Source organism: Cetorhinus maximus, chromosome 3 (assembly GCF_964194155.1).
Source record: "Cetorhinus maximus chromosome 3, sCetMax3.hap1.1, whole genome shotgun sequence".
NCBI lineage: Eukaryota > Metazoa > Chordata > Chondrichthyes > Lamniformes > Cetorhinidae > Cetorhinus > Cetorhinus maximus.
Window position 1 is genome coordinate 88,659,369 of NC_135881.1, and position 27,665 is coordinate 88,687,033.

Here is a 27,665-nt window from a genome sequence, read left to right on the forward strand (position 1 = left end):
TCAGGGCCATGTCTTCTTTGCAGCGCTCATGGGCTGGAAGCACTGAGACCTGAGCGCATGGTTGGACTTTAAATATGGTGCCCGGCATGCTGAAGCGGTGAGGTGATGGTGTGGCGGGCGAATGAGAATCCACCTGCCATGGAACATTGTATTTCCCAGGAATGCATAATTAATGCGGCGGATTTGGGATGGTGCGGCATGAAAAGCCGCCATTGTGGCCAGCAAGTAAAACGTTTTACCCACCTGCTACCGCATTTAGTGCAAACCTGGGACAATTCCATCCAATGGGCAGAATTTTCTGGCTGACGTGCGGGTGGCGGAGCTCGCACGCCAGCGCTGAAAATGTCGCGCGCTGATGTTGCGCGAGCGTCCCGACGTCAGCGTGCGCCATCGCGATAGTTAGGTCGGTGGGCGCGCTATGCAATGTGACGCACGCCTGCCATTAATTAAAGGCCTTGTTAAGGCCATTGACTCACCAATCGACCAGGATTTTGAGGGGCCTGTGCGAACTTAGGCTCGGCGCATGGGCCCAACGGGTATGTGGGTAAGTAATTTTTTTACAAACCTTATCCCCAGTGGCGGGATGAGGTTTGATATCGGATTTAAAAACGTTTATTAAAGGTTTTGTGTACTTCATTAACATGTCCTATCTCGTGTGACATTTTCACATGAGGGGGACATGTTAATGAATTTTTTACTGCTCTATTTTTAATCTTTGACAGCCTTTCAGCTATCTCCCTGAGGCAGCACTTTGCCTCAGGGAGATGTGCGCTCTTTTGCGCGCATGCGCGAAAGTACGCACTCTCACAGTTGGGGAATCCCCTCCCCCAAGCCCACTAAGCAGGCCTTAATTGGCCCGCCCACGTAAAATGGCGGCGGGGCCCGTTTCAGCAGTGGCGATCGGCTGCCCACCCGCCGCCAAGTCGGTCCATCAAGGGCAAAATTCTGCCCAATGTCTCAATCGCTTGTCTGACTCACACTTACACACACAAAAAATAGGCACAGATGAAGTTAAATCCGTAATTATAAAAATTGAGTTCTTAACTCAGTTTTTATATTGATGCAGGCCTGATGAACTGAGTTGATACTTTAGCTGAGTGAAAGTCTTTTAGAAACAAAGGGCTCTCATGAAGCTGTGAAGTTTCTTGTAGACAAATAGCCAAGAGGTTGCTTCTTAGGTGGACTTGAAAAATGGAACAAGTACAGTACTTTGGCTGCATTGGAAGAGTTTCAGCTATGATGGTTCAATTGTTTCAGGTGTTTCCTGGTGGTGTTTCTCGCACGCACACAGTTTTGCTTTCTTCCGGTTGTATTATGCTGCAGTCCCTGACAGTTAATTCCAGTCACATGACCAGGTCCAGACCACCACGATTGTGGTAAAGCGGAGTGCTTTGTACATTTAAGGGAATGTAGTTAGTTGACCATGTGACTGTATTGACCAATCGTTACACAGCGCGGGATTCTTGGGTAAATATAAGTCCAGAGTTGGAGGTGATTGAAGAAGCACATATGGTGTTAGTGCTTTGTTCTTAGTTCCAATAAACTACCAGTGTTTGTTCAGTTAATCGGTCTCTCTGCCTATACTGTTTCAAGCACCAACTAATGTGTTAGTATCAAGGGGCACAGCTAGCTTTCGCTGGACAAAGCGAACCTGATAACCAAAAACATAAAACTGGCAATGAGGATAAACCGGATCAATTGATGGCAATCAAGAAAGCCGCAGTAAGTCAGCTACGTTACTTCGTCACTACCTTGAAAGCTGTTTGAAAGCGCAGTCTCCTTAGACATCGAGAATGCCGCGGTTTGGGCATCTTGAACCATTCAACCCCGTATCCGATGACTGGTCTCATAATGTCGAATGCTGAGTGTTCTTCTTTACAGCTAACGATATCACAGGGGAGGACAAGAAGAGGGAGATTCTTTTGTCCTCATGCGGGAGCGAAATGTATCGGCTGATCCCCAGCCTCACATCACCTAACACCCCCGCTATGAAGACTTTCGACGAGTTAGTAAATATTATAAAAAACCACCTGAAGCCAAAGCCCTGTCACTATGCAGTGTTTTAAATTCACTTCGAGGAATAGGCATCAAGGAGAGACAATCGCTGACTCTGTAGCTGATTTAAAGGAATTAACAGAATATTGTAAATTCGGAACTTCAATTAATGACATGTTGAAAGACTAATTGATATGCGAAATCGGGGACAATGCTATTCAAAAGCGATTGCTATCTGAAAATAATCTAAACTTCACTAAGGCACTAGAATTGGCAACGACCATGGAGAGCGCTGTTAAAGACTCGAAGGCAATGAAAGATACACAAAATGGCTCCGTCCATCTTGGTAGGACTGGTAATGGGAAGGACTGGTAACAAAAGGCTTAAAAACGTTGGACTCTGCAGAAAGGCGGGGAACACCCACAGACCATTGAAGAACAACAATACTACAGTGAAAACGCATGACATTAATGAGAGAAATGCATCCAGGCAGCCTACAGGTGATCGACTGTTCAGAAATAGTGAATGCTTTTTCTGTCACCACAATCGTCACATAATGCGGCACTGTCAAGTTAGGCTGAGACAGCATTTTAAAAACAAAAGTAGAAATCGCGAAATCTGTCTCGTTGAAGAACCAGAGGAAGTAGAATCTGACATCTATTCATATACAACCTGAAATTGGGTGAAACTGAGCCAATCCAGGTCATCATTAGAGTCAATGAACAACCCATCAAGATGGAGATTGATATTGGGGCATCAATGTCTGTCATAGGAGAACATATGTTCAGACACTTGAATGAAGGAGTCCATCCTTTAAGTTTGGAAGAATCGGACATTAAATTAAAAACATATACAGGTGAATAAATAAGAGTGAAAGGGATATGTCAAGTCCTGGTGTAGTATGGGGATCAGTCTGCAAATTTACCCCTTATAGTAGGAACTAGGGCGGGCCCAAGTTAATTGGTCATAACTGGCTCAAAAAGATTAAATTCCAATGTGCCGAGATTTCTCAAATCAGAATGAGAAACTTACAGGAATTGTTACAAAAGTACACTTCCATTTTCAGTGGCGAGCTAGGAAGGATTTGTGGGCTACAAGCTAAAATCCATGTACTGAAGCCAGAACAAAGTGTTTGCTTATGCGATGACTATAAGTTAACTGTACAATGAGTGGCCAAACTTGATAGACACCCGATACCGAAGATTGACAAATTATATCCGAAATTGGCAAGGGACATTACATATTCAGAACTCGACATGAGCCAGGCCTACCAGCAGGTAGAATTGGAAGAAGAATCTAGGGAATTCGTGACCATCAATACACAACGAGGGTTGTATCAATATGCTCAACTACCCTTTGGAGTCTCATCAGCGTGTGTTATTTTCCAACGTACCATGGAAAATATGCTTCAGGGACTGCCCCATGATGTTTGTTAATCTGGATGATGTCTTAGTCACTGGACGAACTGACAAAGAACATTTATGTAATTTGGAGGTGCTGAAATGCTTCTCACAAGCGGGGGTGCACTTGAAGCGAGAAAAATGTATTTTCCAAGCCAAAGAAGTAGTTTACTTTGGCCATAAGGTCAACGCACAGGGCCTGCATCCCGTGGAAGAAAAGGTCAAGGCTATTTGGGAGGCAACTGCACCAGGAAACACTACAAAACTAAAGGCATTCTTAGGCATTATAAACTACTATGGGCAATTTCTCCCAAATGTATCAACCGTACTGGCTCCGTTATACGCATTGCTTAAGAAAAACCATAAATGGATTTGACAAGCTCCGCACCAGGATGCGTTTCTGAAGGTAAAGCAATTGTTAAGATCATCGGCCCTACTGGTCTACTTTGACCCAAAGAAAGAATTGATTTTAACTTGTGACACATTGCCTTATGGAGTAGGGGCTGTAGCTTCACATTGAATGGCGGATGTCTCCGAACAACCCATTGGTTATACATCTCGTACCCTCAGTGCTGCAGAGCGACGACATTCTCAAATTGAGAAGGAGGGCTTGTCTGTTGTGTTTGGTGTTTGGAAATTCCATCAATACTGCCACGGTCGCCATTTTCACATCATATCCGACCACAAACCTCTACTGGGATTATTTGTGGAGGATAAGGTGATACCCCCCATTGCATCTGCTTGCATCCAGAGGTGGGCACTGATATTGGCCACTTACAAATACATTTTTATTCACCAATCAGGAAGCCAGATCGCACATGCTGACGCGCTGAGCCACCTCCCCCTGCCAGATAACAACGTGAAGGTTCCAATTCCCCAGGAATTTGTCTCAGTACTAAATTTTTTGGATTCCTCCCCTGTCCAGGCAAACAAATCTGTGAGTGGACAAGCCAAGATCCACTTTTATCTCACGTCCGGGAGCAGATCATGATTGGATGGTCAGGCGAGCCAAAGTCTGATGACATGAAGCCCTATTTCAATCACAGGTATGGGCTCACCTGCCGGATGGCATATTGCCCGGGGCAGCAAATGGCGAAGGGCCATTACTGACTGAATTACATTGCGCTCACTCTGGCATTAGTAGGATGAAGATGCTCACGCGCAGCTACTTGTGGTGGCCAGGAATGGACATGGACATCAAAATCATAGTCAAAAGTTGTCTTCAATGCCAGCAGATACAATAGCTATCCCACTTAGCTCCATTGCACCCCTGGGAATGGCCGGGGCAGCCATGGGTGCACCTCCACATTGACACGTGGAGCCCTTCTTGGGCACGATGTTCCTTTTACTAATAGATGCCCACTGCAAGTGGATGAATGTCTACGAAGTCTGGTCACTCATGTCTGCTGCCACCATAGACCATTTGCGACAGAGTTTTGCAGAGCACAGGTTACCAGAGGTGCTCATGTCAGACAACGCAACTGCATTTACCAGTGAGAAGTTCCACAGGTTTACAACCCTCAACGGAATAACTCATATCAAAACCTTACCTTACCACCCCACCCCTAATGGTTTGGCTGAGCAGGCGGTCCAAACTTTTAAGTCCGGGATGAAAAAGCTGGATGGGGATTCCATCAGCACCAGATTGTCACTGCTCCTGTTCACATACTAGACGACGCCACACAGAACCACCGGTATTGCCCCCGCTAAATTACTCATGAAGAGATATCTCCGCACCAATCTAACTCTTATCAGGCCGCATTTAGTGGGGAGGGTGGAGAGAAGCCAAGAGACCCAGAAGTCTAAACATGATGGTCATAATCATGAAAGAAATTTGGAGCTGGGCCCAATTGGCTATTAGGTGAAGTGAATGCTGTGACTGGACCTCTCTCCTATAAAGTGTCAGTAAGTGGCAGAATAATTAGACGACACATGGATCATCCCTGGAGAAGAGAGACAGTTCCACAAGAAGAAATGCCATCATCATTTGCATTTGAGTCCACACTGCATGTGGAAGAAATGTCATAGGATTTGGAAGTACCGGCGGGGCCTGTTGGACCCGAGAGGGTCGAAGACACAAACTTGCCCGCTTCCACCAAAGAGCCTGGTGACCCTTGAGAAAGGGATCTCGGACAAATCAGCTACGATGCTCGACACATCTGAGGAAACAATAGTTATTCATATAAATAATTGTGATGCTTGTCAATTGTACTTTCAAGTAAAGGGGGAGGAGTGTGGTAAAGTGGAGTGCTATGTACCTTTAGGAGAATGTAGTAAGTTGACCATGCAACTATTAACCAATAGCTACACAGCTTGGGCTTGTAAGTCTAATTGTAAGTCTAGAACTGGAGGTGACTGAAGAAGCACACATGGTGTTAGTTCTCTGTTCTTAGTTCTAATAAACCACCCGTGTTTGTTCAGTTAATCGATCTCTCTGCCTATATTGTTTCAAGTACCAGCTAATGTGTCAATATCAAGGGTGCAGCTAGCATTCGCTGGACAAAGCGAACCTGATAACCAAAAACATTAAAATGATAAAATAGCAGTTGACAATGGTCATTCACTCTTATCTCTGTCCAAACTTGAGGTCAAACAATTTCCATTGTTCAATATGATACTCTGAGGCCAACAGTCTAGTGTTTCATAATCCTCAAATGTTGGTTAATCCTTACACAATGAGGTCTTTAAACTTCACAGGTGGATGTGAAGTACCCTTATTCAGGTGCATATTTAAAATATCAGCCACGGAATCGAGCATTAGCCACAGTTTTAAATATCCATTGTCAAATGTTAATTTGCAGCCATTTTAACAGAGTTTGTGGCCACTTTCACAAAGTATGATCTTACAGTCCATAATATCCAATATCCTCACACTTGTACTGAGCTTGACAATAACATTAATGCCACTGATAGTCAAAGCTGGTTAGATGTATGTGAAATTTTAAAGGAAGACCTGTTTAGTTGGTGCTGCCATAATATTCATATAAATTGATTTCATAGAAACCTTATATATACTTATAAAGACTGGCCACAATGCCAGTATTGGTAAAGAAGAGGGCATTGTCTACCATAACTCAATGTAAGGATATTTTAAAGGTCATAAAGTTAGATGAACTAACTGATAGTGTTGGTGAGAACACTATCCTTTCAATTCTAGGATTTGAATCAAATCGAGATTAGATTGATGCGTTGAAATTCTCTTCCTTCCACTGATTGAATTGAGTTTGACAATCAGGTTTTAGTGGAAGCAAGCCCACACCATAAAATTGCCTATAATTCTACACTAAGTGCCACTAAATTGGCAAGGTATTCACGGAAAAGGGGAGAAGAGATTTCCTCTAACTGCTTGGCGAAACAAAATTGTAAACTCATTCTAAACTCACAAACCAGTTTATGATTTTGTTGCAGACACTGCAGTGATTAATTCTTCCTCCAAAGATAAGTGGCGTGTATAAGGAGCAAAGATAAGTGTTGTTAGCATAATTTAATGTTGTGTAACATTATGTGATATAGATACCTAAAGCTAAAATATGTAATCCACTTTTGGAAAAACTAAAAGAAAAATAACATTTAAAGACACAGTTCTAAGAAACTTAAATCAGTTCATGTCAGTCTAATGGCCATTTAAATTCAGCATGGTATGCCACAAAAGAACAATCCAGCGAGCTCTAAACTTATCAACAGGCCTGTCAATTTTACTTGAGGAAACCATTTTTCATAAAGAGATGCTTCAAAGCTACTCAGGTAGACATCAGAATGAATCCAGAGCCTGCAGGCTATAAGTTAAAAATCTCACTGCTACAAATGCTACAACACACAGATGAAGAATGAAAACTTCCACTTTTCTCTGTTGAACCGGAGGAAGGCAGCCCAAGGCCTTCTGAGGCCTGCAGGGGCCATTCTGTTTCAAGGAAGCCTAAATAAAAATTTCATTTACACCTGTCTATGCTTCTCCTGGCTCTTGATCCAGCTCCCCGACAGGTTTAACCTAACAAGGAAGCTGTCATGCTCCTTCACTCAGGGCTGCAACTAAAATTGCAGATTGATTAGTCATTGGACCCTGATCTCCATATTTAAACAGAACCATGCTCACCTGCCCAAAAGAACAGGTCAATATTGAGGTATGGGGAGAAGGAAGCAGAGGGTAAGTGACAACCCTCATTTTAACTGCACGTTTTCTGCCAGGCTTTGGGAAAAAGATCAGGGTCTATGGCCTGAATTTCACATTTGGCCTGCTCACCAAGTTGGTGGGCCCAGAAGTGGACGCGAAATGCGCTTCCGTCTGCGATCAGCCCCCGAACGCAGTTTCAGGCTGGCTGGCCAATTAACGGCCAACCAGCGTGAAACGCATGCTGAGAAAGCCTCAGTACTGCCGAGGGGGTGGGATGAGGGTGGGCACCAACAGAAGTGAGGGTGCAGGTAGGTGCCTCTAGCGAGCTCCCTGAAGGCATTCAGCTGCTGTGGAGCTGCCTCAGGGAGCTGCAGACCTGGACAAATTAAATGAGAAGAAAAAAATGCAGCAAACTGTGTCTCTGCAGCACATTCAAGCACCTGACAGCAGAACTCAAAAAACATCAACCCCCAGATATCACTTTTTATTACATTTCACCCCGGACATTTCATCCCACCCTTGGATGAGACTTCGTTAAAAATGGGCTGCCCGCCTGCCCATTTTGCCCGTGCGATGAGCGCCAAATCTCATGGGCAATGTAAAATCGTGAACGATAGGATTTTTAATGGCCTTAATTGACCCTTTAATTGTTGGCGGGAACGGCTCCAAATCCCACGTCCACCCGCCGGCCTCAATATTGCTCGCATGTGCGATGACGTCGGGATGCATGCCTGATGTCGTTTCGCGCAATTTTGCATGAGTTCTGGTCGGGCACGCGTCCACCAGTCAACGTAAGATTCTGGCTTGTGTTACTACTCTGAAGCTATCGCTTGCACATACGTAAAATTTGTGGGCTCAACCCATCAGCTTCAACTCATTGCTCAAGTTTTGACTTTGTGATAGTCAGGAATTGAGTGGCAAAGGTGAGCTGAGTAAACAAACTGTGTTACTGAAATTGCTGTGAAAAACCTGAGTATTTTTAAAACAATTTGTTCTTTGCACTTAAATATGTAGCAATAAAGACAGTCTTGGGAATAGCATTTTTTGGGGGTACTTTACCTGGTTCCCAAATCCTAAATTATCTGGCCAGAAGTACAGTCCAAATGCCTGCTTCTTGGTGCTCCAATTCTACTCTCCCTCCCCTAGGGGGAAGCACCTGGTCTTCAATCCATTGCAACATGATGGAAAGTGAGGGGAGTGAACCCAAACCCGATGGAAAAATGTATTGTCAATGTCCTAGGCCACAGTGCTGGGCAATATGTTTCCAGTCATTCTCCTATGCAAATAGGAACAAGAATTTTCGTTTTGGGATTTGGATTTTCAATTGATTGAAACTGAAAATGAGATTTTAACATATGGGTTAGGCCCATCTCACATGTACTTTATTGGCAAACAAAACTTCACATTTTGGCAGGGAAATATTACTACTCCATCATAATTCTAGAAGAAAACAAGGTGGGTAATTTTAATCCCCCCCAAGACAGGTGGATTTGGGTCAGATGGAAAAATGTCAAACCTCAACACAACCCACCTCAAACCCTACTTCTGGTTTTAACAGACGTGGGATTGGGGTTGTGATGGGGGGGTAAAGGCAGCCAACCCACTACCAGGAGGCAGGTCACTCATTTAAATATTTCAATAAGGTTGCCGTGCCTCAGATTTTGTCTTTCTCTCTGAGCACTAACACTGGCCAGACCAGGGATGGAATTTTACGACAGCAGTATTTAACAGTCCCGTCAAAGTTAATGGAGTTTAGAATGGCTCGCCACATTTTACGGCCCTGTCCCCACAGGGAAAATACTACAATCTATTATAAAGGATGTGATAACTGGACACTTAGAAAAGAATGATCCAATTGGGCGGAGCGTGGATTTATTAAAAGTAAATCAACCTGTTGGAGTTTTTGGAGGATGTTACTAGCAGTATAGATTAGAGGGAACCGGTGGATGTGGTGTATTTAGATTTTCAGAAGGCATTCAGTAAGGTCCCACACAGGGAGTTAGTAAACAAAACTAGAGCACATGGCATAGGGGGGTAATATTCTGGCATGGATTGAGGATTGGTTAATGCACAGAAAACAGAGAGTAGGGCTAAATGGGTCATTTCCAGGTTGACAGGCTGTGACTAGTGGGGTATCACAAGGATCAATGCTTGGGCCCCAGCTGTTCAAAATCTACATCAATGATTTGAATGTGGGGACTAAATGTAATATTTCCAAGTTTTCTGATGACATGAAACTAAGTGGGGATGTAAATTGTGAGGAGGATGCAAAGAGGCTTCAAGGGGATTTGGACAGACTTAGTGAGTGAGCAAGAACATGGCAGATGGAATATAATGTGGATAAGTGTGAGGTTATCCACTTTGGTATGAGGAACAGAGTGCAGAGTATTTCTCACATGGTGAGAGATTGGGAAGCGTTGGTGTCCAAAGGAACCTGGGTGTCCTTGTTCAGAAGTCACTGAAAGCTAACATGCAGGTACAGCAAGTAATTAGGAAGACAAATGGTATGTTGGCCTTTATCGCAAGAGGATTTGAGCACAGGAGTAAAGATGTCTGGCTTCGAGTGTAAAGAAACTTGGTTAGACCGCACCTGGAGTATTGTCTGCAGTTTTTGTCCCCTTACCTAAGGAAGAATATACTTGCCATAGAAAGAATGCAGTGGAGGTTCACTAGACTAATTCTTGGGATGGCGGGGCTGTCCTGTGAGGAGAGATTGAGGAGACTGGGTCTGTATTCTTTAGAGTTTAGAAGAATGAGAGGTTATCTCATTGACACTTACAAGATCGTAAAAGGGCTATATAGGGTAGATGTAGAATATATGCTAGAACCAGGGCCACAATCTCAGAGTAAGTAGCAAGCCATTTAGAACTGAGATGAAGGGAAATTTCTTCACTCAGAGGATAGTGAATCTTTGAAATTCTCTCCCCCAGAGGGTTGTGGAAGCTCAGTCATTGAGTATGTTCAAGATCAGTAAAGTTCTAGATATTAATGACATCGAGATATGGGGATAGCATAGGAAAATGGCATTGAGGTAGATGATCAGCCATAATCTAGTTGAAGCAGGCTCGAGGGGCTGAATGGCCTACTCCTGCTCCTACCTTCATGGGCATTGGGAAATCTACTCGCTTTGGGGAGGAAAGGATTGTTGACCTCTCCCACAATCACTGATAAATTCTGATCACCAACTGTCCACCAATTAATTAACTTGCCCCAATCACTGACCCTCCCAGCAGTCACCGGCTGTCCCTGATGACGGGTGCTCCCTTCAATCTTCCCCAATCAATGAACCCCCTCCCCACAATTAATGACACATGGCAGATGCTCCCTAAATCGTCGATTCTCCCGTGATCACTGATCCCCGACAACTGTAACCCAGAAGACTGATCCTCCCCAGAAACTGACCCCCTGATAATGATCCTCCCCTGATCAATGATCCTCCCCAATCACTGATCCCCATCACTGACCAACACCACCACCCTCCACCCCCCTTGATCGCCAATCATTCTTTCCACCATCACTGACCGCTCGCCCGCGATCACCGACCACTTTCCACGTGATCACTGACTGCCCCCCACAAGCACTGACCACCCCCGATCATTGACCGTTCCCACCTCTCTATGATCACTATATCCTTCAAGCCTCCATTTCTGCCCATTTCTTTCCAATTCTCCACTACCAAGCCCCCTCGTGATCTCTACCAGGAGCAACTAGAAATCTAGCTAGCTCCTGGGCTGTGGCTTCTTCTGCAGTGATTCCTGCGCTACAGAGAGCCAGGTCTGTCAATCAGGCTGGCCTCCAGGTTGGGAACCTAAAAAAAACACGCATGCTGCATAGTTTTAACACTACTCACAGTGACCACAACTCCTCCCCAATGCTTGGAAAATGTGTCCACGTAAATATCAGTGCTAGTGACTTTGTGAAATTTCCATCATATTTGGCAAAGTTGTTTACATAGATTTCTGAAAATTTTTCTAGTCAGGTTTTCTTTTATATTTTGATTTATATACAGTGCATTATATTGACAAGTATGAACATCAAGTCTGCTAAACTTTCAAAGCAAAGCTTTGCAAATATGCATACTCTGCTGCATATTTTCAGAACTTTGATGACATTTGCTTAAATTACATTTTTTACAATAATCCAGCTTCACTCAACCAGGCATTTGATATGCTCCTGTAGAGATCATTATACATTTAAAATATAATAAAATTTCTATTGGACTTATTAGAATGTTTGACCAGATATCCATGAGAATATTTTGATAATGGCATTTAATAGTATAATCAAATTAAAATTTATTCCATGTATTGTCATTATAAAGTATAAAGATAGCTAGAATTTAATTTACTGTCAGTATTGTAGATTGCACTCTGGTCATTCAGGTATGTGCATAAATGCAGTTAGTTTTCCCATTATGTTGAGAACAGCATGTACAAAAATTATTCAGGTTAAATATTAAATTCCAGTGTCTAATAGGTTACCTCACGGATTTCTTTGATCTTTGAACCTCCTTTCCCTATGAGAGAGCCACATTGGCTTGCTGGAACTACTAGACGTAATGTCACAGGTGGTTTACTTGTCACCGTACTATTTGTCATTGAAGCATTTATATCCTGTAATAACAATATCAGTAAGAATTAGTCTTGGATTTATCATTCCATTTAAAACCTTAATCCACTACTCAGAATATCTGGGATTACAGCAAATACAGTAGCCATAAAGGAGAACAGGCATGAAATACATTGTGGGTTCTGTGGAAAACTCACAGAATCGCAAACAGATGACCAACCGATATGTATGTTGAAAAGTAACAGATTAAGTAAATTGAAAACACTGGGTTCTTCAGATGCCTATAATACATTGCATGGTGATAAATATGGGTACAATTATTTCAGTAATGGCAATCTACAAATGACTAATATAATGCACGAATATCAACTTTTGCTGTGTTTCCCCTGAAAACGAAGTTAACAAAATTTGACTCCTTATCCACCGTTTCTGAGTGCTACAATTGTCATTTTGCGGCTATTTTGCCTTCACTGGAAAAATATAGAATAAGCATCTTGAGAATTTAATCATCATGTAATGCTAATTTGACACCAGCACTGCAATTTTAGAGCTCAATGTTCCAACTAATGCCCTCCCTTAATTTCACACAGCTGAACATACATTCAGCAGCAGGGAGGACCCCCACACACCATCACTATCTAAATGGATCAACAATTACTTTCAGGTTAGTTTCTGATTGATTTCTACTAACTGTTGCTGTAGCTCTAGAAGCTTTTGGTGCATGTGAGGCTTCTTTAAAGTGCTAAAATTTATAAGGAGTGGTGTGGAATGTACTGAAGGAGATTTAAAAGCCTTTAAGTATTCTGCACAAATCACTTGTGCCCAGAGACAGGAGTACTAGTCAGTGTTCCCCTGGGACTGCAACATGACAAGAAGAAAGAGTAGAGGTGGCACAGAGTAGGGAAAGCTGTTGGAAGAGTGAGAAAGAATAGAACACAAGAACATAAGAAAGAGAAGCATTCGACCCCTCAAGCCTGCCCCAATAAAATCATGGCTGATTTGCCCAGGCCTCTTTTGTGCCAACTCCTCATAGCCCTCAACTCCCTAATATTTCAAAAATCGATCTACCTCCTCTTTAGACACTTTCAGCGATCTAGCCTCCACAACTTTCTGGGTTAGAGAATTCCAAACATTCACTATCTCAGTTTTAAATGAGTATCCCCTTGTTCTGTGACTATGTCCCCTAGTTCAAGATTCCCCCACTAGTGAAAACATCTTCTCAACAACTTCTACACTGTCAAGCCCCCTCAGAATCTTATACGTTTCAATAAGATCACCCCTTATTCTTCTAAACTCTAATGAACAAAGGCAAAACTGTTGAGCCATTCTTAATAAGTCAATCCCTTTATCCCAGGAATCAGCCTAGTGAATCTCTTTTGAACTGCCTCCAATGCCACTATATCCTTTCTTAAATAGGGGAACCAAAACTGTACACAGTACTCCAGGTGTGGCCTCACCAACACCCCGTACAGTTGTAACAAGACTCCCCTATTGTTAAACTCCAGCCCCTTAGCAATACAGGCCAAAATTCCATTTGCCTTCTTAATTACTTGCTGCACCTGCATGCTAACTTTTTGTGTATCATGCACAAGAACATCCAGATCCCTCTCTGCTGCACTTTTTTGGAGTCTCTCTCCATTTAAATAATATTCTGTCTTTTGATTCTCAAGGGCAACTAGGAATGGGCAATAAATGCTGGCCCAGCCAACGAAGCCCACATCCCATGAATGAATAAACAAAAGAAATTCTTCCTAGCAAAGTGCATGATCTCACACTTTCCTACATTAAACTCCATCTGCCAAGTTTTTGCCCACTCACTCAACCTATCTATACCACCATGCAGATTCCTTATGTCCTCATCACAATATGCCCTCCTACCTATTTTTGTATCATCAGCAAATTTGGATACACTATACTCTGCCCCCTCCTCCGTCATTAATATAGATAGTAAATAATTGAGGCCCTAGGACTGATCCTTGTGGCACTCCACTAGTTACGTCTTTCCAACTTAAAAAAGGCTAATTATCCCCAATTCTCTGTCTTCTGTGTGTTAGCCAATCCTCAATCCATGCTGATACATTACCTTCAATAGCGTGAGCTCCTATCTTGTGCAATAACCTTTTATGTGGCACCTTATCAAATGATTTCTGGAAATCCAAATACACTACATCTATCAGTTCCCCTTTATCTACTCTGCCTGTTATATCCTCAAAGAACTCTAGCAAATTTGTCAAACATGATTTCCCTTTCACAGAACCATGTTGACTCTGTTTGATTCTGTTAAGCTTTTCTAAATGTCCTGCTATTTCTTCTTTAATAATGGACTCTAGCGTTTCTCCAACGATAGATGTTAGGCTTACTGGCCTATAGTTTCCTGCTTTTTGTCTCCCTCCCTTCTTGAACAGGGGTGTCATGTTAGCAGTTTTTCAATCCACTGGGATCCTCCCGGAATCCAGTGAGTGTTGGAATATTTCGACCAATGCCTCCACTATCTCTGCAGCCACTTCCTTTAAAACCCTTGGATGCAGGCCAGTATGTCCTGGTGACTTGTCTGCCTTTAGTCCCATTAGCTTGTCAAATACTTTGTCCCTCGTGTTAGAGACTGTTACAAGATCTTTTGTCTGGCTTACCTCTAATCTTTGCCACATTGTACGTTTTTTCTTTCACTTTTCTTTCCTTTTCCTTTTTGCCTATTTTTCCGGAACATTGAATACCCTTGAATATTGAGTTCTCAGTCTTGGTCACCCTGCAACCACTTCTCTGTAATAGCTATCAAGTCGTATTCATTTATCTCTATTTGTGTCGTCAACTCATCTATCTTGTTACAAGTGCTGCGTACATTCAGATAAAGAGCCTTAGGTTTTGACTTTTTACCATTATTGCTCATTCTGGTTCTGATTTTTGCTGCACTCTTCTGCTTATATTTTCTGCCCCTTCCTGTCACACTTTGATTATCATTCACCTCTTCACTACCCTGCATCTCTGCTCTCTCATTTCTTTTTGATTTTTTAAACTTCCCTTCGATTGAACCTTCCCTCCGACTAATTAGTTTAAAGTTCTATCTATAACCCTAGTTAGACAATTCGCCAGGACACTGGTCCCAGCATGGTTCAAATGAAGCCTGTCCCAACGGAACAGCCTCTCCTTCCCCAGTACTGGTGCCAGTGCCCCATGAATCGGAACCCATTTCTACCACATCAATCTTTGAGCCACACATTTACCTCTCCAATCTTATTTACCCTATGCCAATTGACACGGGGCTCAGGTAGTAATCCGGAGATTACTTTTATGGTTCTGCTTTTTAATTCAGCCCTGAGCTGCTCATAGCCCCTCAGCAGAACCTCTTTCTAGTCCTACCTATGTCATTGGTACCTATGTGGACCATGACAACTGGATCCTTCCCCTCCCACTCCAAGTTCCTCTCCAGCCCAGAAGAGATGTCCTTAACCTTGACACCAGGTAGGCAACAAAGCCTTCTAGACTCTGTTTTTGCTGCAGAGAACAGTATCTATTCCCTTAACTATGCTTTCTGCTATTACTACTACATTTCTCTTTTCTCCCCCAATTTGAATGGCGATCTGTACCACAGCGCTCTGGTCAGTTCACTCATCTCCCTGCAGTCTGTGCCCTTGTCCACACTGGGAACAAGAACCTCGTACCTATTGGACAAGGGCACTGGCTGAAGCTCCTCCAAAGCTAGATTTTCGATCCCCATGCCTGCCTCACTCGTGGTCACACACCCCCCTGTCCCTGATCATGGTCCAAATCTGGTGTAATTAATCTAAAAGGTGTGACTGTCTCCTGAAACACAGTGTCCAGGTAACTCTGCCCCCTCCCTGATGTGTCGCAGCATCCACAGCTCGGACTCCAGCTCATCAACTGTGAGCCGAAGCTCCTCGCACAGCCAGCACTTGCTGCAGATGTGGTCACTGTACATTGCACTGGCATCCACCAGCTTCCACATCCTACAGCTGCAGCACATCATCTGCCCAGCCATCGCTATTCTATTTAATTAATTAATTGAGATGTTAAATATTTGAGAGTGAATTTCTTAACTGTACTCTTCAGCTGTAACAATGTCTCCTGATTTAAACCACTTGACCAATCAAAAGAGACATGGAAGAGATACCCACCAATCATCTATCTGTTTTCCTTTTATGTCACACTTTGATCCTGACAGGTAGAAACAAGTCCTCCTCTCACACTCTCCTTTACGTGCTGCTGACTGCCTAAGGGTCCTCCTCTTGCAATCTCCTTGAGGAGGGGAAGAAGGGCTTTCAGCAGGAGACAATATCCTCCCAGGGTGTTCAGTGAGCAATTCTCCTACATGAACCTCAGCGAGAAGCAGTGGGCTGGATTTTGTGCTACCCCACCAACAGGTCTGAAGGCGAGGTGCTGGGGTTGTGGCGGGGGGCACGTAAAATCCTGCGAGTAGCCTGACCACCACCAACATGCCTGCCCCCAACCTCTCTGAAACTTTACAGGGGGGTGGGGAAAGCGGGTGGCTCACCCACCCTTGGGCCTATTGAGGCCCTTAAGTGTGCAATTAATAACTACGTAAGGGCCTCATCCCACCACTGCCAGTATTTTACCTGTGGCTGGGAAAGCCCATGTTATGCAGGCAGCCTAGAAGCTTTAGCTGTGCGGGCTGCTGTTGGGCAGAGTGGAGCATTTTTTGTGGCCCATATCATCCCCCTTTAACCTTCCCTACTGGCCTCTTGAACCTATACAACCCACTCTGCTCACCTCAACCCCTGACTTAATTGGACTCCTCAGCATTGGGGACTGCCTGTTGCCCCAGCAGTGGGTACCTGCCCTGGTGGCATTGCTGGAACAACAGAGCTGTTAGTCATCCAAGTGGCCAGCAGTTGTTTGAGGTGGGACTTCCTCTTGAGAAAGGGATGGAAGTCTCACCTTAAAGCAATTAACTCTGCTCCTAGTGTTAAGCTGCGGAACAATCATTGGGATCACGGGCGGGCACCCCCATCCAACTTTTCAGGCTGGAGCAAGTGATAGTCACAACATTTTACAGTTTGCCATCCAGTGTTGCATTAAGGAGCCTCTATATTCTAAGAGGGACAAATATATTTCATTCTTACTTGCAGATGAGTATGCGACTTTGAACATAAGAACAGAAGAAACAGGAGCAGGAATAGATCATACTGCCCCTTGAGCCTGTTCCACCATTCAATACTATCATGGCTGAGCTTCTGCCTCAAATCCACTTTCCCACCTTCTCCCCATATCCCTTGATTCTCTGAGACACCAAAAACCTGTCCATCGCAGCCTTGAATATATCCAATGATGGAGTATCACTAACCCTCTCGGGTGACGGATTTCAATGATTCATAATTCTCTCAGTAAAGAAACATCTATTCATTGCAATCCTAAATTATTGATCTATTACATTAAGTCCTACTCCAGGGGCAGGATTTTTAGGTTAGTGTGCGGACACGATCGGCGGGCCTGGGAGCAGCTGAGGAACGGACCGCCTGCTGTGACCAGCTCCCAATGAAGTTCACACTGAAATGCTCAGCACTGCCGGGGTGGGAGCGGGAGGATGCCAGGCGATGCTGTACACTGCTGCTGCACACTGTCCATTTCCTTGCCTTCCTCCACCATCAGGACATGCCGTGACATTCTGTCCTGCTGTCTGCAGCCAAGGAGAGTTCCACGTGTACATAGATGGGCAGAAGTTGCAGCCCTTTTTTCATTATTTGAGGGGGCTGCTCCTCAATTTTTGGTTGTGCTTCAGCCCCACACTCCTGACCTTTGGTCACCCGGTGCAGAGGGCATGGGGTGGGAGGACATCCTCACAAGCCTGCTCCTGGGCCTGGCCAAGGTAGCCATCAACAGGTCCAGGCAGCGGGTGGTTGAGGGGATCATCTGGCCCCACTAACTGCCCCTCTTCCACAGCTATGCTCGCAGTCGGGCCCTGGACAGGGAGCATGTGGTGTCCACCGGTACGCTAGATGCTTTCTGCAATCAGTGGACACCACGAGGGCTGGGGTGCGTCATTATCCCCGGAAATGATATTTTGATTTGATTTTGTAAATTTCCTTTGATGTTTTGCTTTAGTTACAGCGCCCCACCAGGGGCTGTCACTCCCTCCGACTTATTGATTTTTGTTCATCAAAAAAATCTATAAATAGCAGATGAATTTCCTGCATCTTAACACCTCTTTTGGGAGCCACAACCCCAAAATTTGAGCCGTTTCACGATAATTCCCTCCTTTGTTTGGCACGGAGGGGTTTCTTGTCTGGGCTGCTGCTGCACACCCTTACTTTCATTCGCCGCCTAAGATATTGTTTTAGTTACAATGCCCCTTTAAGGGACTGCCCTCCCCCCACCTTTGTTTAATTTGTTTAATTTGCTTTAATTTGTTGACATGCTCTTCTGCTGCCTGGAGGTGGAGGGCTCTCTACATGTGAGTCCTGCCCTTTACCATCAGGGACCTGTGGTGGAGGATGTTGCACAAAGCAGTCCCATACAACCGTAGGCTGTGCTGGTTCATGAACTTCCAGGCCACTTGTTTTTTCTGTGGCCTAAAGGAGTCCATGGACCATGAGTACATAGGCTGTAGACATTTACACCCTCTTTTCAGTTTTTTAACAAATTTGTTTCTTTAATTTCAAGTTGCACTTCAGCCCCACACTCCTGATCTTTGGGCACCTGGTGCGGGGGAGGCTGGAATGGAGGAGGATCTCCTTGTAAGCCTACTCCTACACCTGGCAAAGCTGGCCATTAATAGGTCCAGGCAGCGGGCAGTCAAGGGGGTCCTCCAGCCTGACTGTTTACCCCTCTTCCATGGCTATGTTCATGGCCGGGTGTTCTTGGAGAGGGAGCACGCAGTGTCTACCCTTGAGGCCTTTCGTGACCAGTGGGCACTGTGGCGGCTGGGATGCATTATTGACCCCCAGAACAATGCTTTACTTTGGTTAGTTTCCTTTAAGATATTGTTTAAGTTACAATGCCCCTTTAAGGGACTGCCCTCCCCCCATCTTTGTTTAATTTGCTTTAATTTGTTTTTTTTTCTGATTACTCAACAGTATAAATAGGGGATGAATTTCACATTGGTCCTGCGCCCCAACACCTCCCACGGGAGCTGCAGTCCTATAATTAGAGCTGTCTTGCCGAAATTACCTCCATGCTTTTCCACTTGGCGTAGAGGAGTTTCCTGCACGGGCTGCTGTTCCAAACCCTTCACTTCCTTGCCTTCCTCCACTGTCAGGACATGCTGTGGTGTTGTGTCCTGTATCTGGCGGTGGCTCTTTACATGGGAGTCCTTCCTTTTTCCATCGGGAACCTGGCATGGAGAGTGTTGCATGCAGAAGTGCCATGCAATTGTAAGTTGAGGTAGTTTATGGACTCCTAGGCCACATATGATTTCTGTGGCCAAGGGGAGTCCGTGTTCCACATGTACATAGATTGCCAGAGGTTGCAGCCCCTTTTTTATTATTTGAAGGGGCTACTTCTCAATTTTTGGTTGCACTTCTGCCCCACGCTCCTGATCTTTAGTCCCACAGTGCAGAGGGGGGCAGGGAGGGAAAGGATTTTCTTGTAAATCTGGTCCTGGGCCCAGCCAAGGCGGCCATCGATAGGTCCGGGCAGCAAGTAGTCGAGGGGGTCATTTGACCTGACTGTCTGCCCCTCTTCCGCAGCTATGTTTGTGGCTGGATGGCTCTGGAGAGAGAGCACCCAGTGTCTGCAGGTACGCTTGAGGCCTTCCGCGACTGGTGGACACTGCGGGGGCTTGGGTGCACTGTCAGCCTGGGAATGATCTTTTCATTTAGTTAGTTAAGCTTCCTTTGATGTTTTTGTTTTTGTTTCAATGCCCCACATGGGGCTGTCACTCCCTGTCTATTATTCTGAAGAAGAGTCATGTGGACGTGAAACGTTAACTCTTTTTCTCTCTTCACAGATGCTGCCAGACCTGCTGAGTTTATCCAGCATTTCATTTTTTTGTTTTTATTTCAGATTTCCAGCATCCACAGTATTTTGCTTTCACCCCTATCGATTAGTTCATTTTCTTTTGACCATTTGTTTAATTAAAAGAGAATATAAATAGGGGATAGCTGGGCCACTGGATTGAAAGGAGTGCTGTGAGGCTGAACAAGTCAATAAACTCTTTCAATAAAGAAAATCTCTCTGCCTTGGCTTCAGCTTCACCAACCGGCTATGATCCTATTAACACAATGCAGCATCAGAAAATCTTGGAGCCCATTCCCTACTTCCATTATCAGGGGTTCCCCACGTCAAAATCACTTTTGGAACAACATGCAGTACCTATTCCAGTCATAATCGACTTCCATTTTAAGAGTTGCAGGCTGGCTTTAAGTTGTGCTAGGTAGCTTTAACTTTTGCTGGCCTCTTATGATTTTGTGCCCCCCGCTCAGGTATGCAGCCACTCAACAGTGCGCTTAGTGCTGGTTGCACACTACAGTCATTTAAATTAGGAGGCACCATGAAGTTTCCATGCTGTGAGCTTCGGAAGCAGTGGGCGCAAATTAATCCCACTTCATCATTTCATGCACACATTTTCAGTCCCTGTTCAATATTTCAGACAAAACCCTTTTTTTTAAATCCACAATTATAGTCAAGGAGCTTTAATATTTCCAATTTAAAACCTGGGTATTATTGAGTATTTTAATATTTAACATCAAAAGAAGGACAAAATTACAAGGAAAAAATAGGGGTAAATTAGGAGAAAATTAATAAAAATCAGTTGTTTCTATAAACATCAACAAAACTCAGGAAAACAAGCAAAAGGTTAACAAAGCAGACTTAAGTTAATTTTCAACCAATAATTATTTACACAGTTCCCAGACACCATTTTTATAAGCCTTAGTGGCAATTCCAGTAATGTAATAAGTTTCCATGATCATAAAATGCTATCAAGCTTCTTTAGCAGTAAAATATTTTAAGGCATTTGTGATTAGATGTATGCTGCAAAATATTGACTACTAAAATTAATGTTTAAGCATATCATCGTGAAGCATAAATATTTTAAAATCTAGTCTCAAATATGAGATAGTTGATGCTAAAATTTAATTTTATGGAATGTGCTATGAATGATACTATTGCAATAATTGTATGCAATGTATCTATTTTGTTAAAAGATGGCTGTAGACGTTATTTCTGGCTCTTTAGCATATATCTTGATGTGTACATCGGTGGAATTGATTTTTGCTAAAGACACAATGGGAAATTTGAGGGGATTTTTTTCTCAAATTGAGGAGGGCATCAGTTTTTATCAATTCACCACCAAAAAATCTGCGAATTTGTTAGTGGAAATCAGTAAAAACTGACTTTAAAGATTTCTAGTTATACTGTGGAGACTATTGAGCATAAGTATTTTTAAAACAGACACTTTTGAAAGGATATTGTGCACTTTCACAATTTTTTCTCCTCCTCTCCTAAGGGTGATGATCAATGATAGATTATAGCTCTAAGGCTGGTGCCTACCCTCCAGAGCTTCATCCAAGTTGTCATTCTTCACTTATGAGCCCAGACAGTAAATTTCAGTATGACTGACACTCTGGGGAAGGCATCACAGTCAATCTTCATCTGATGTTCATATACATATATTTTGCATAAAGGACAGATAAATGTGATTAGGAGGTGGATCATTTACTGTTTTCTCCTTTCTATGGCCTAGAAGCACTGAGACAAAATATAGGCTCCCCACATTCCTATTCTGAACTCAGCACAGAACAAGAACTATGGCTAGCTCTTCCTAGTATAATTGTTGAATACCACATTGAGTAGTGCAATCACATTCATCCACCAAATCAAAGTTTTTTTTTTCCTCTGGTCTACTACATTTAATTGACAATTTAACTGATTAAATATATGTTTAAAGTTCAAGTATGCATATTTACTCACCTCTTCAAATTTGTGTGCTATCATCGAAAAGGCCTTGAAAATGGCATCTGTTGGGCCTGTTATTGTTACAATGCGTTCTGGACAGGACCCCTCTGAAATGTTGATTCTTGCACTACTCTATGAAACAGAATAGCTCATTGTCTGAATACCATGAGAAATATCAATCAACCCATATTTCACTAAAGCAAAATAAGTCATAACTTACCTCTTCCCTCATCTTTTTTACCGTCTCTCCTTTCTATAAAAAAAAGATAAATGGTCACATAATGATTGCAATTTTCTTTAGACACTTTCAAAGCTGTATGATGGGGAATTAAAAATAACTGCACTAACCTTTCCAATAATGCTTCCAACTTCCTGTAGAACAATAGGAAAAAATGTTATATCTCAGATTACAAGTTTTCCTTAGGTAAATGAATTCTCTAAATTGAAATAAATTCTTTTAATTTTATAGAATTATTTTTTTCTTATTTAGGTGAGGGTATTGGAATTGGAGAACAAGAGCATTAATTATTCCTGAGTCAGATTCAGCAGAGTTAGACACAGAGATCTTGATATATTGTGGTCTGGCACAGTGAGATTCCCAATTTAGGGGCAGTTCTGTGCTATGGGCATTGAGAACTGCAAATATAGGGTTGGATTTATGGGTCTTTCCCCCCCTCAATGAAAAAGTTGGGGGTGAATCCGCCATTACTCGGCAGGATGTCCTGCAGGGATCTGGAAGGGCATTAATTGGTTTAAGGCAGGACTTCCACTCCCTTCTGGCAGGAAGTCCCACTTCAGATAGCTGCCAGCGCTCTTTGTTCCATCAGTGCCACTGGGAGCAATGGCCACTACTAGGACTACAGCAGTCCCCAACAGCGAGGAGCTGGAACCAGAGTGAAAGATAAGTGGGGATGAGGGTATCTCTGGGAACAGACTAGAGGCCCTGGTGAGGGAAGCGAGGGGGTGGAGACCAGGGCGGACAGGCAAAGGGGGAGGGAAAACCAAAGGGGGTGGAAATGACCTATGAGGTTCACTGATGGGCCCAAAGGGCTCATTAAGGAAGTGATGCACCGCCCCCCGCCCCAACACCCACCAACTTTGGCCAACACCAGCCTGCGCAGAGAAAGTTTCTGGGCTGGATACTTGGCATGGGCCTCTCCCACCACTGGTTAACTCCCAGCAGCAGTGAGATGAGGACCTTAAGTAGCCATTAATTGGTCATGTGAGGGCCTCAAATGATTCATGGCAGGCAGGCCACCCATCACCTACCTCACTGCAGGTAAAATTGGGGTAGATAGGCAGCAGGCATGGCACCCATGCCATTTTATGGACTCCCCTCCTGAAAACCCACCACCGGGAGGCCTAAAATCTAGCCATGGCTAAAGACAATAAACTGAACAGACACTTCCCAACAGGCGGGGTGCACTTAAATTCAGGTCCCAGAGATGAAAATTAAGCCTCTAACCCTTAGGCTTGTCTAGCGTGCAGCCTGAAGGCCGGATTCTGGCCTCTGAAGCCATTCTAAAGGACCACTGGAGCAACTGTTCAAAATGCCAGTCAGACAGGTAAATGGAATGGAAGATTATGCAAGGAGCTGCTCTTCCAATCACAGACCATTCCACGCCTGTGTTTGCTGCTTTTAGGCTCACAAATGAGCCTATCAGCAACAAATGTGGGAGAGAAATTGTCTCTGATTGGAACACAGGCATCGCTGAGTGTGGTGGGAGAGAGAAAGGATTTCAGGGTGGGTGGAGAGAGGGAAAGAGGTTGGCTGTGGGGGTCCATGGGGGAATAGACTAGCTGTGGGACGCAGGAACAGGCTGGAACAGACTGGCTGCAGGGCTCACAGGGGAAATAGGCTGACTGTGGGGGCCAGGGTGAATAGACTGGAACAGACTGGCTGCGGGGCTCACAGGGGAACTGGCTGGAATAGACTGGCTGCGGGGCCCAAGGTGAACCAACTGGCTGCAGGGCCCATGGGAGAACTAGTTGCAGCCCAGAGGGAAAAAACAGTTTGTACCAGTGCTCTTATTTCCCAGTTTTATTGGTGTTCCATTTTAAGATATACAAGACCAGTTCAGACCAGTATTCTTATTTCCCAGTTTTTACTGTTTTTTCCTTTGGGTGGAGGCAGGGTGAACAGACTGGCTGTGGGGCCCACTGGGGAATAGGCTGAAACAGACAGGTTGCAGAGCCCAGGGTGAACAGACTGGAACAGACTGGCTGTGGGGCCCAAGTTGAAGAGACGCAAGCTGGTGGATGTGTGAGACAGAACGTTAGTGAGATCAGAGAAAGTGTATGTGCGAGAGAAAGAGAGAGAATATTTCTGAGGGAGAGTGAGAGTGAATGTGTGAGGGAGAGTGAATGGGTGAGGGAGAAGGAGAATGAACATGTGAAAGAGAGAGGGAGAGTGAGAGGAGAGGGAGTGGGGGGGAGAGAGAAAGTGTTGGAGGGAAGAGAGTGTGCTGGGGGGGAAGAGAGAGAGAGTGAGAGTGTCTGTAGTAGAGAGAATGAGAGTATGTGTGTGGGAGAGAGAGAGAGAATGTGTGGGAGGGGAGAGAGAGTGCATGGGGAAAGAGAGAGAGTGTGTGTTAGGGCGAGAGGGAGAGTGTGTTTCCTGCTCACTCCCAGTCTCAGGGTTCTCACTCACCCTCACACCCACACACCAAGACATACTCACACCCACTCACAAAGTGGGTGAGGGTGAGTGAGTGAGCACCCAGAGACTGTGAGTGAGTTCGAACCACACACTCTGACCCTCTCACACTCTAATGGTCATCTTTATTTATTACTCTTTTCTAAAAAAGAAATATCAAATTATTGCTTTGACATTGTTTTATTTTTGCTCAACAAGTTGTTCCTTTTCTTCCTGTTTAATGTTGTGCCAAACCTTATCTTTAGACAACGTGTTCATTGGCCCCTTGAGAGGGAAAAAAATGAAAATGTGTGGCCCCCCCGCCTTGTGAAAAGGTTGGACAAGTCTGCTCTAACCTAATGCACCATTTGGTATAAGGTACTGCATTATCTTAAATAGTACAATGGTGCACTGAAATGATCCCAACTGAATATGGTGTCTGGTCATTAATGGGCAGAGCACAAAGTATACATTGGAAAACATTGCATATAGCAATACTTACCATTCATATAAAAGACAAAAAAGCCCATCATTTTCTCTGCGAGGTGATAACCTCCAAAAATGTGATTGGATATGGTTTCTGTCCACCTGAACCCACTAGTGCCCCAACTGTACTTTCCAGGTTTGGGTTGTGGATGAGGTGAGCCATTGAAAATGTCTCTCATTAGGAGCTTGCCTCTTTGGCAGTGGGAATTACCAAGCTGCTGCAAGGTTGATATGCCTTCAGCTTTCAGGGTTCATAAGACTTTTGCTACAAGCCTGGAAATGAGCTGCTTGTACACTGTCAGATAGGGCTGCTGCAGGGCACAGAGCCCCTCTCTTCACATATGGTGATGAGAAAGTGCTCCTGCAGGAGGTCATGAAGATGGCTGGAAAATAGACAGAGAACTTCAAAGTAAGAAGCGGCAGAGAAATGAAAGGAGGTTGTTAAGTTAATCAGTGCTAATACAATATTTGACACACAGCCACTGAATGCTGGAAAATAGCTTGATAACCATACCAGGCCAGGCAAAAGAGAAGCCAGCCACATATTCTAAGAATACACCATAGTAAGTCGTCCTGACTTGCTACAGGGTTCTCCTGAACTGCTGCCATAACTTGAGTGAGAAATTAGCAGAACTCATGGAGAAGCAGCATAAATACCTAAAACTAGCCCTTTAGGCTGTTTCTTCACGGATCCCTCTAATAGAGCCCTCAACACAATTGCAACTTAGAAGTTCCCAATCACAACAGCTTAGGTTCATTCTGTGCCAAAGTACTTTAAGAGCTTTGAGCTATGAGGTTACGCGGTACCTCTATCTCCAGCCTTCAGCTTCAGTGTTCTTTCACTTGCATCTTTACATGCAATCCTCCTTTTAAAAGCCTTACGTGTAGTGGTTGCAGCACAGGAAGACATAATTTGATCCATTGAGGTAATTTTAACCTGGAAGAGTGGGGGAATAGGGGGAGGGGGCAAAAATGTGGGTGTGTCGGGGAACTAGCTCCATTCTACCAGATTTTGTGCTTAACTCAGAAGTGTTAGGCTAGTTGCATGCAACTCCTTCATGGGAGGCATGCTGGAAATTAAAATACAGTAAACGTTCAGTAGGAGTGATATTTCAACATAGTTATAGGTTTAATGTCACATCCATGGGTTCCCCAACTACCTGAAACTCACCAATTAAAGCAAAGTAAGAACCCAATGGCAGTTGATCGACTAAAACTCATGGAAATACTGAAATAAATATTCAATACTCACAGCTACTTTCTTATTTTGTTGTGGGAAAAGATTTGTTCACAGTACTTTGCTGAGAGTTTGCTTTCTAAGCTTCGGAGTTTTCTGAATTACATTAGGAATAATGGCACCTTTTGTGCCTGAGACCATCCTTAGACTTGAAGAGGAGAAACATGACCAGCAACAGCCTGCTGTTGAGAAACATGCAGCTGTACATCAAAGAGAGGAGCAGCAGAGTGGTGTTATTCACTGGAGGCATTACCACGATACAGGGTGCACAGGCAAAGGGTGAGTTTCCTTGATATGTCAGAACAGCAGAGCTTCAGAAAGCTCAGGTTTTTGTATTAAGTGGTGACAGACTTCTGCAGCCTCCTAGAAGAAGACCTGTTCCTTGCTGGACCAGGTGGCCACACATGACCAGTGACGATCAAAGAGACCACCACCCTCAACTTTTTTGCCTTCAGATCCTTCCAGGGCTCTGTTGAGAACATATCCAGGATTAACAGCTAACTGATGGATTGTTTGCTAGGGTTGGCAACTTCATGAACTTCGCTTGCTATGATGCCAGTCACAGTGAGTGACCACTCAGGTTTGCATCTCTGGATGGCTTCCCACAAGTGCAGGGGGCAGTCCATTGCAGACACATGGCAATTTGGGTGCCCCAAGATCAACAAGGAATGTTCCCACTCCATCGATGTGCAGCTTGTGTGCAATCACAAGAAGATATTTCCACAGGTTTGCGCAAGAATCGTGGGGAGCTAAGAAGATGCTTTTGCTTTGAGCAGCTAAAACTCCCAGACCTCGTTGGTACAGCAAGTACATTTAATGATGGCTACAAGGAGATTTCAAACTTGGCTGATGAAGCTCATCTGAAACCTGACAAGTGAAGCCCAACAGCGCTACAATGAATATCATACGACCATTACATTTGTGATTGAGTAAACCATCAGCATGCTGAAAATGGTCTTCAGGTGCCTAAACAGAACTGGAATAGTATGCACCAGCCAGGGTCTCCACTAAGTTAGTGGTGTCCTGCACTTTGTGCAGCATTGCACAGCAGCAAGGTTTGGACCTTGGGCCAGGAAGTACAAGGCACAGAATTCAGATCATCTGCAGGCGATTTCAATGAGTAAGAGAAGGAAGATGAGGACAAAGTAGCACCAGCTGCTCACATTGCTACTCGGGTGCCCTTATTAATGTAAGATTCATTTAGATTACACCGTTAGATAATGTCAGGAAGGGCAACTCTTCCTGCTCTGGCCACCCCACCACTCCCACCATCAATACCGCCGACACAAGTAGTCCAGCAACCAACCACTGCTAGCACATCCCCCATTAGGCTCCAACAATTCAAGTCTTCCCATTCATTAT

At 44.1% G+C, this 27,665-nt stretch overlaps 1 protein-coding gene across 13 annotated transcripts in view; it reads right to left on the reverse strand.

Moving 5' to 3' along the window:
- The window catches only part of LOC144678767 (poly(rC)-binding protein 3), a 532,576-nt gene that overhangs the window by 71,309 nt on the left and 433,602 nt on the right, over positions 1 to 27,665 (reverse strand). For all 13 annotated transcript variants that reach the window (XR_013576176.1, XR_013576177.1, XM_078538655.1 and 10 more), the window contains 4 exons: positions 22,294 to 22,317; positions 22,166 to 22,198; positions 21,961 to 22,077; positions 11,988 to 12,119 (listed from right to left, as the gene is read on the reverse strand). Coding sequence is in view for 11 of the 13 variants with exons in the window: in XM_078538655.1 (XP_078394781.1) it covers positions 11,988 to 12,119; positions 21,961 to 22,077; positions 22,166 to 22,198; positions 22,294 to 22,317 (306 nt within the window). In the remaining 2 variants the exon portion in view is untranslated. The remainder of the gene's footprint in view (positions 1 to 11,987; positions 12,120 to 21,960; positions 22,078 to 22,165; positions 22,199 to 22,293; positions 22,318 to 27,665) is intronic.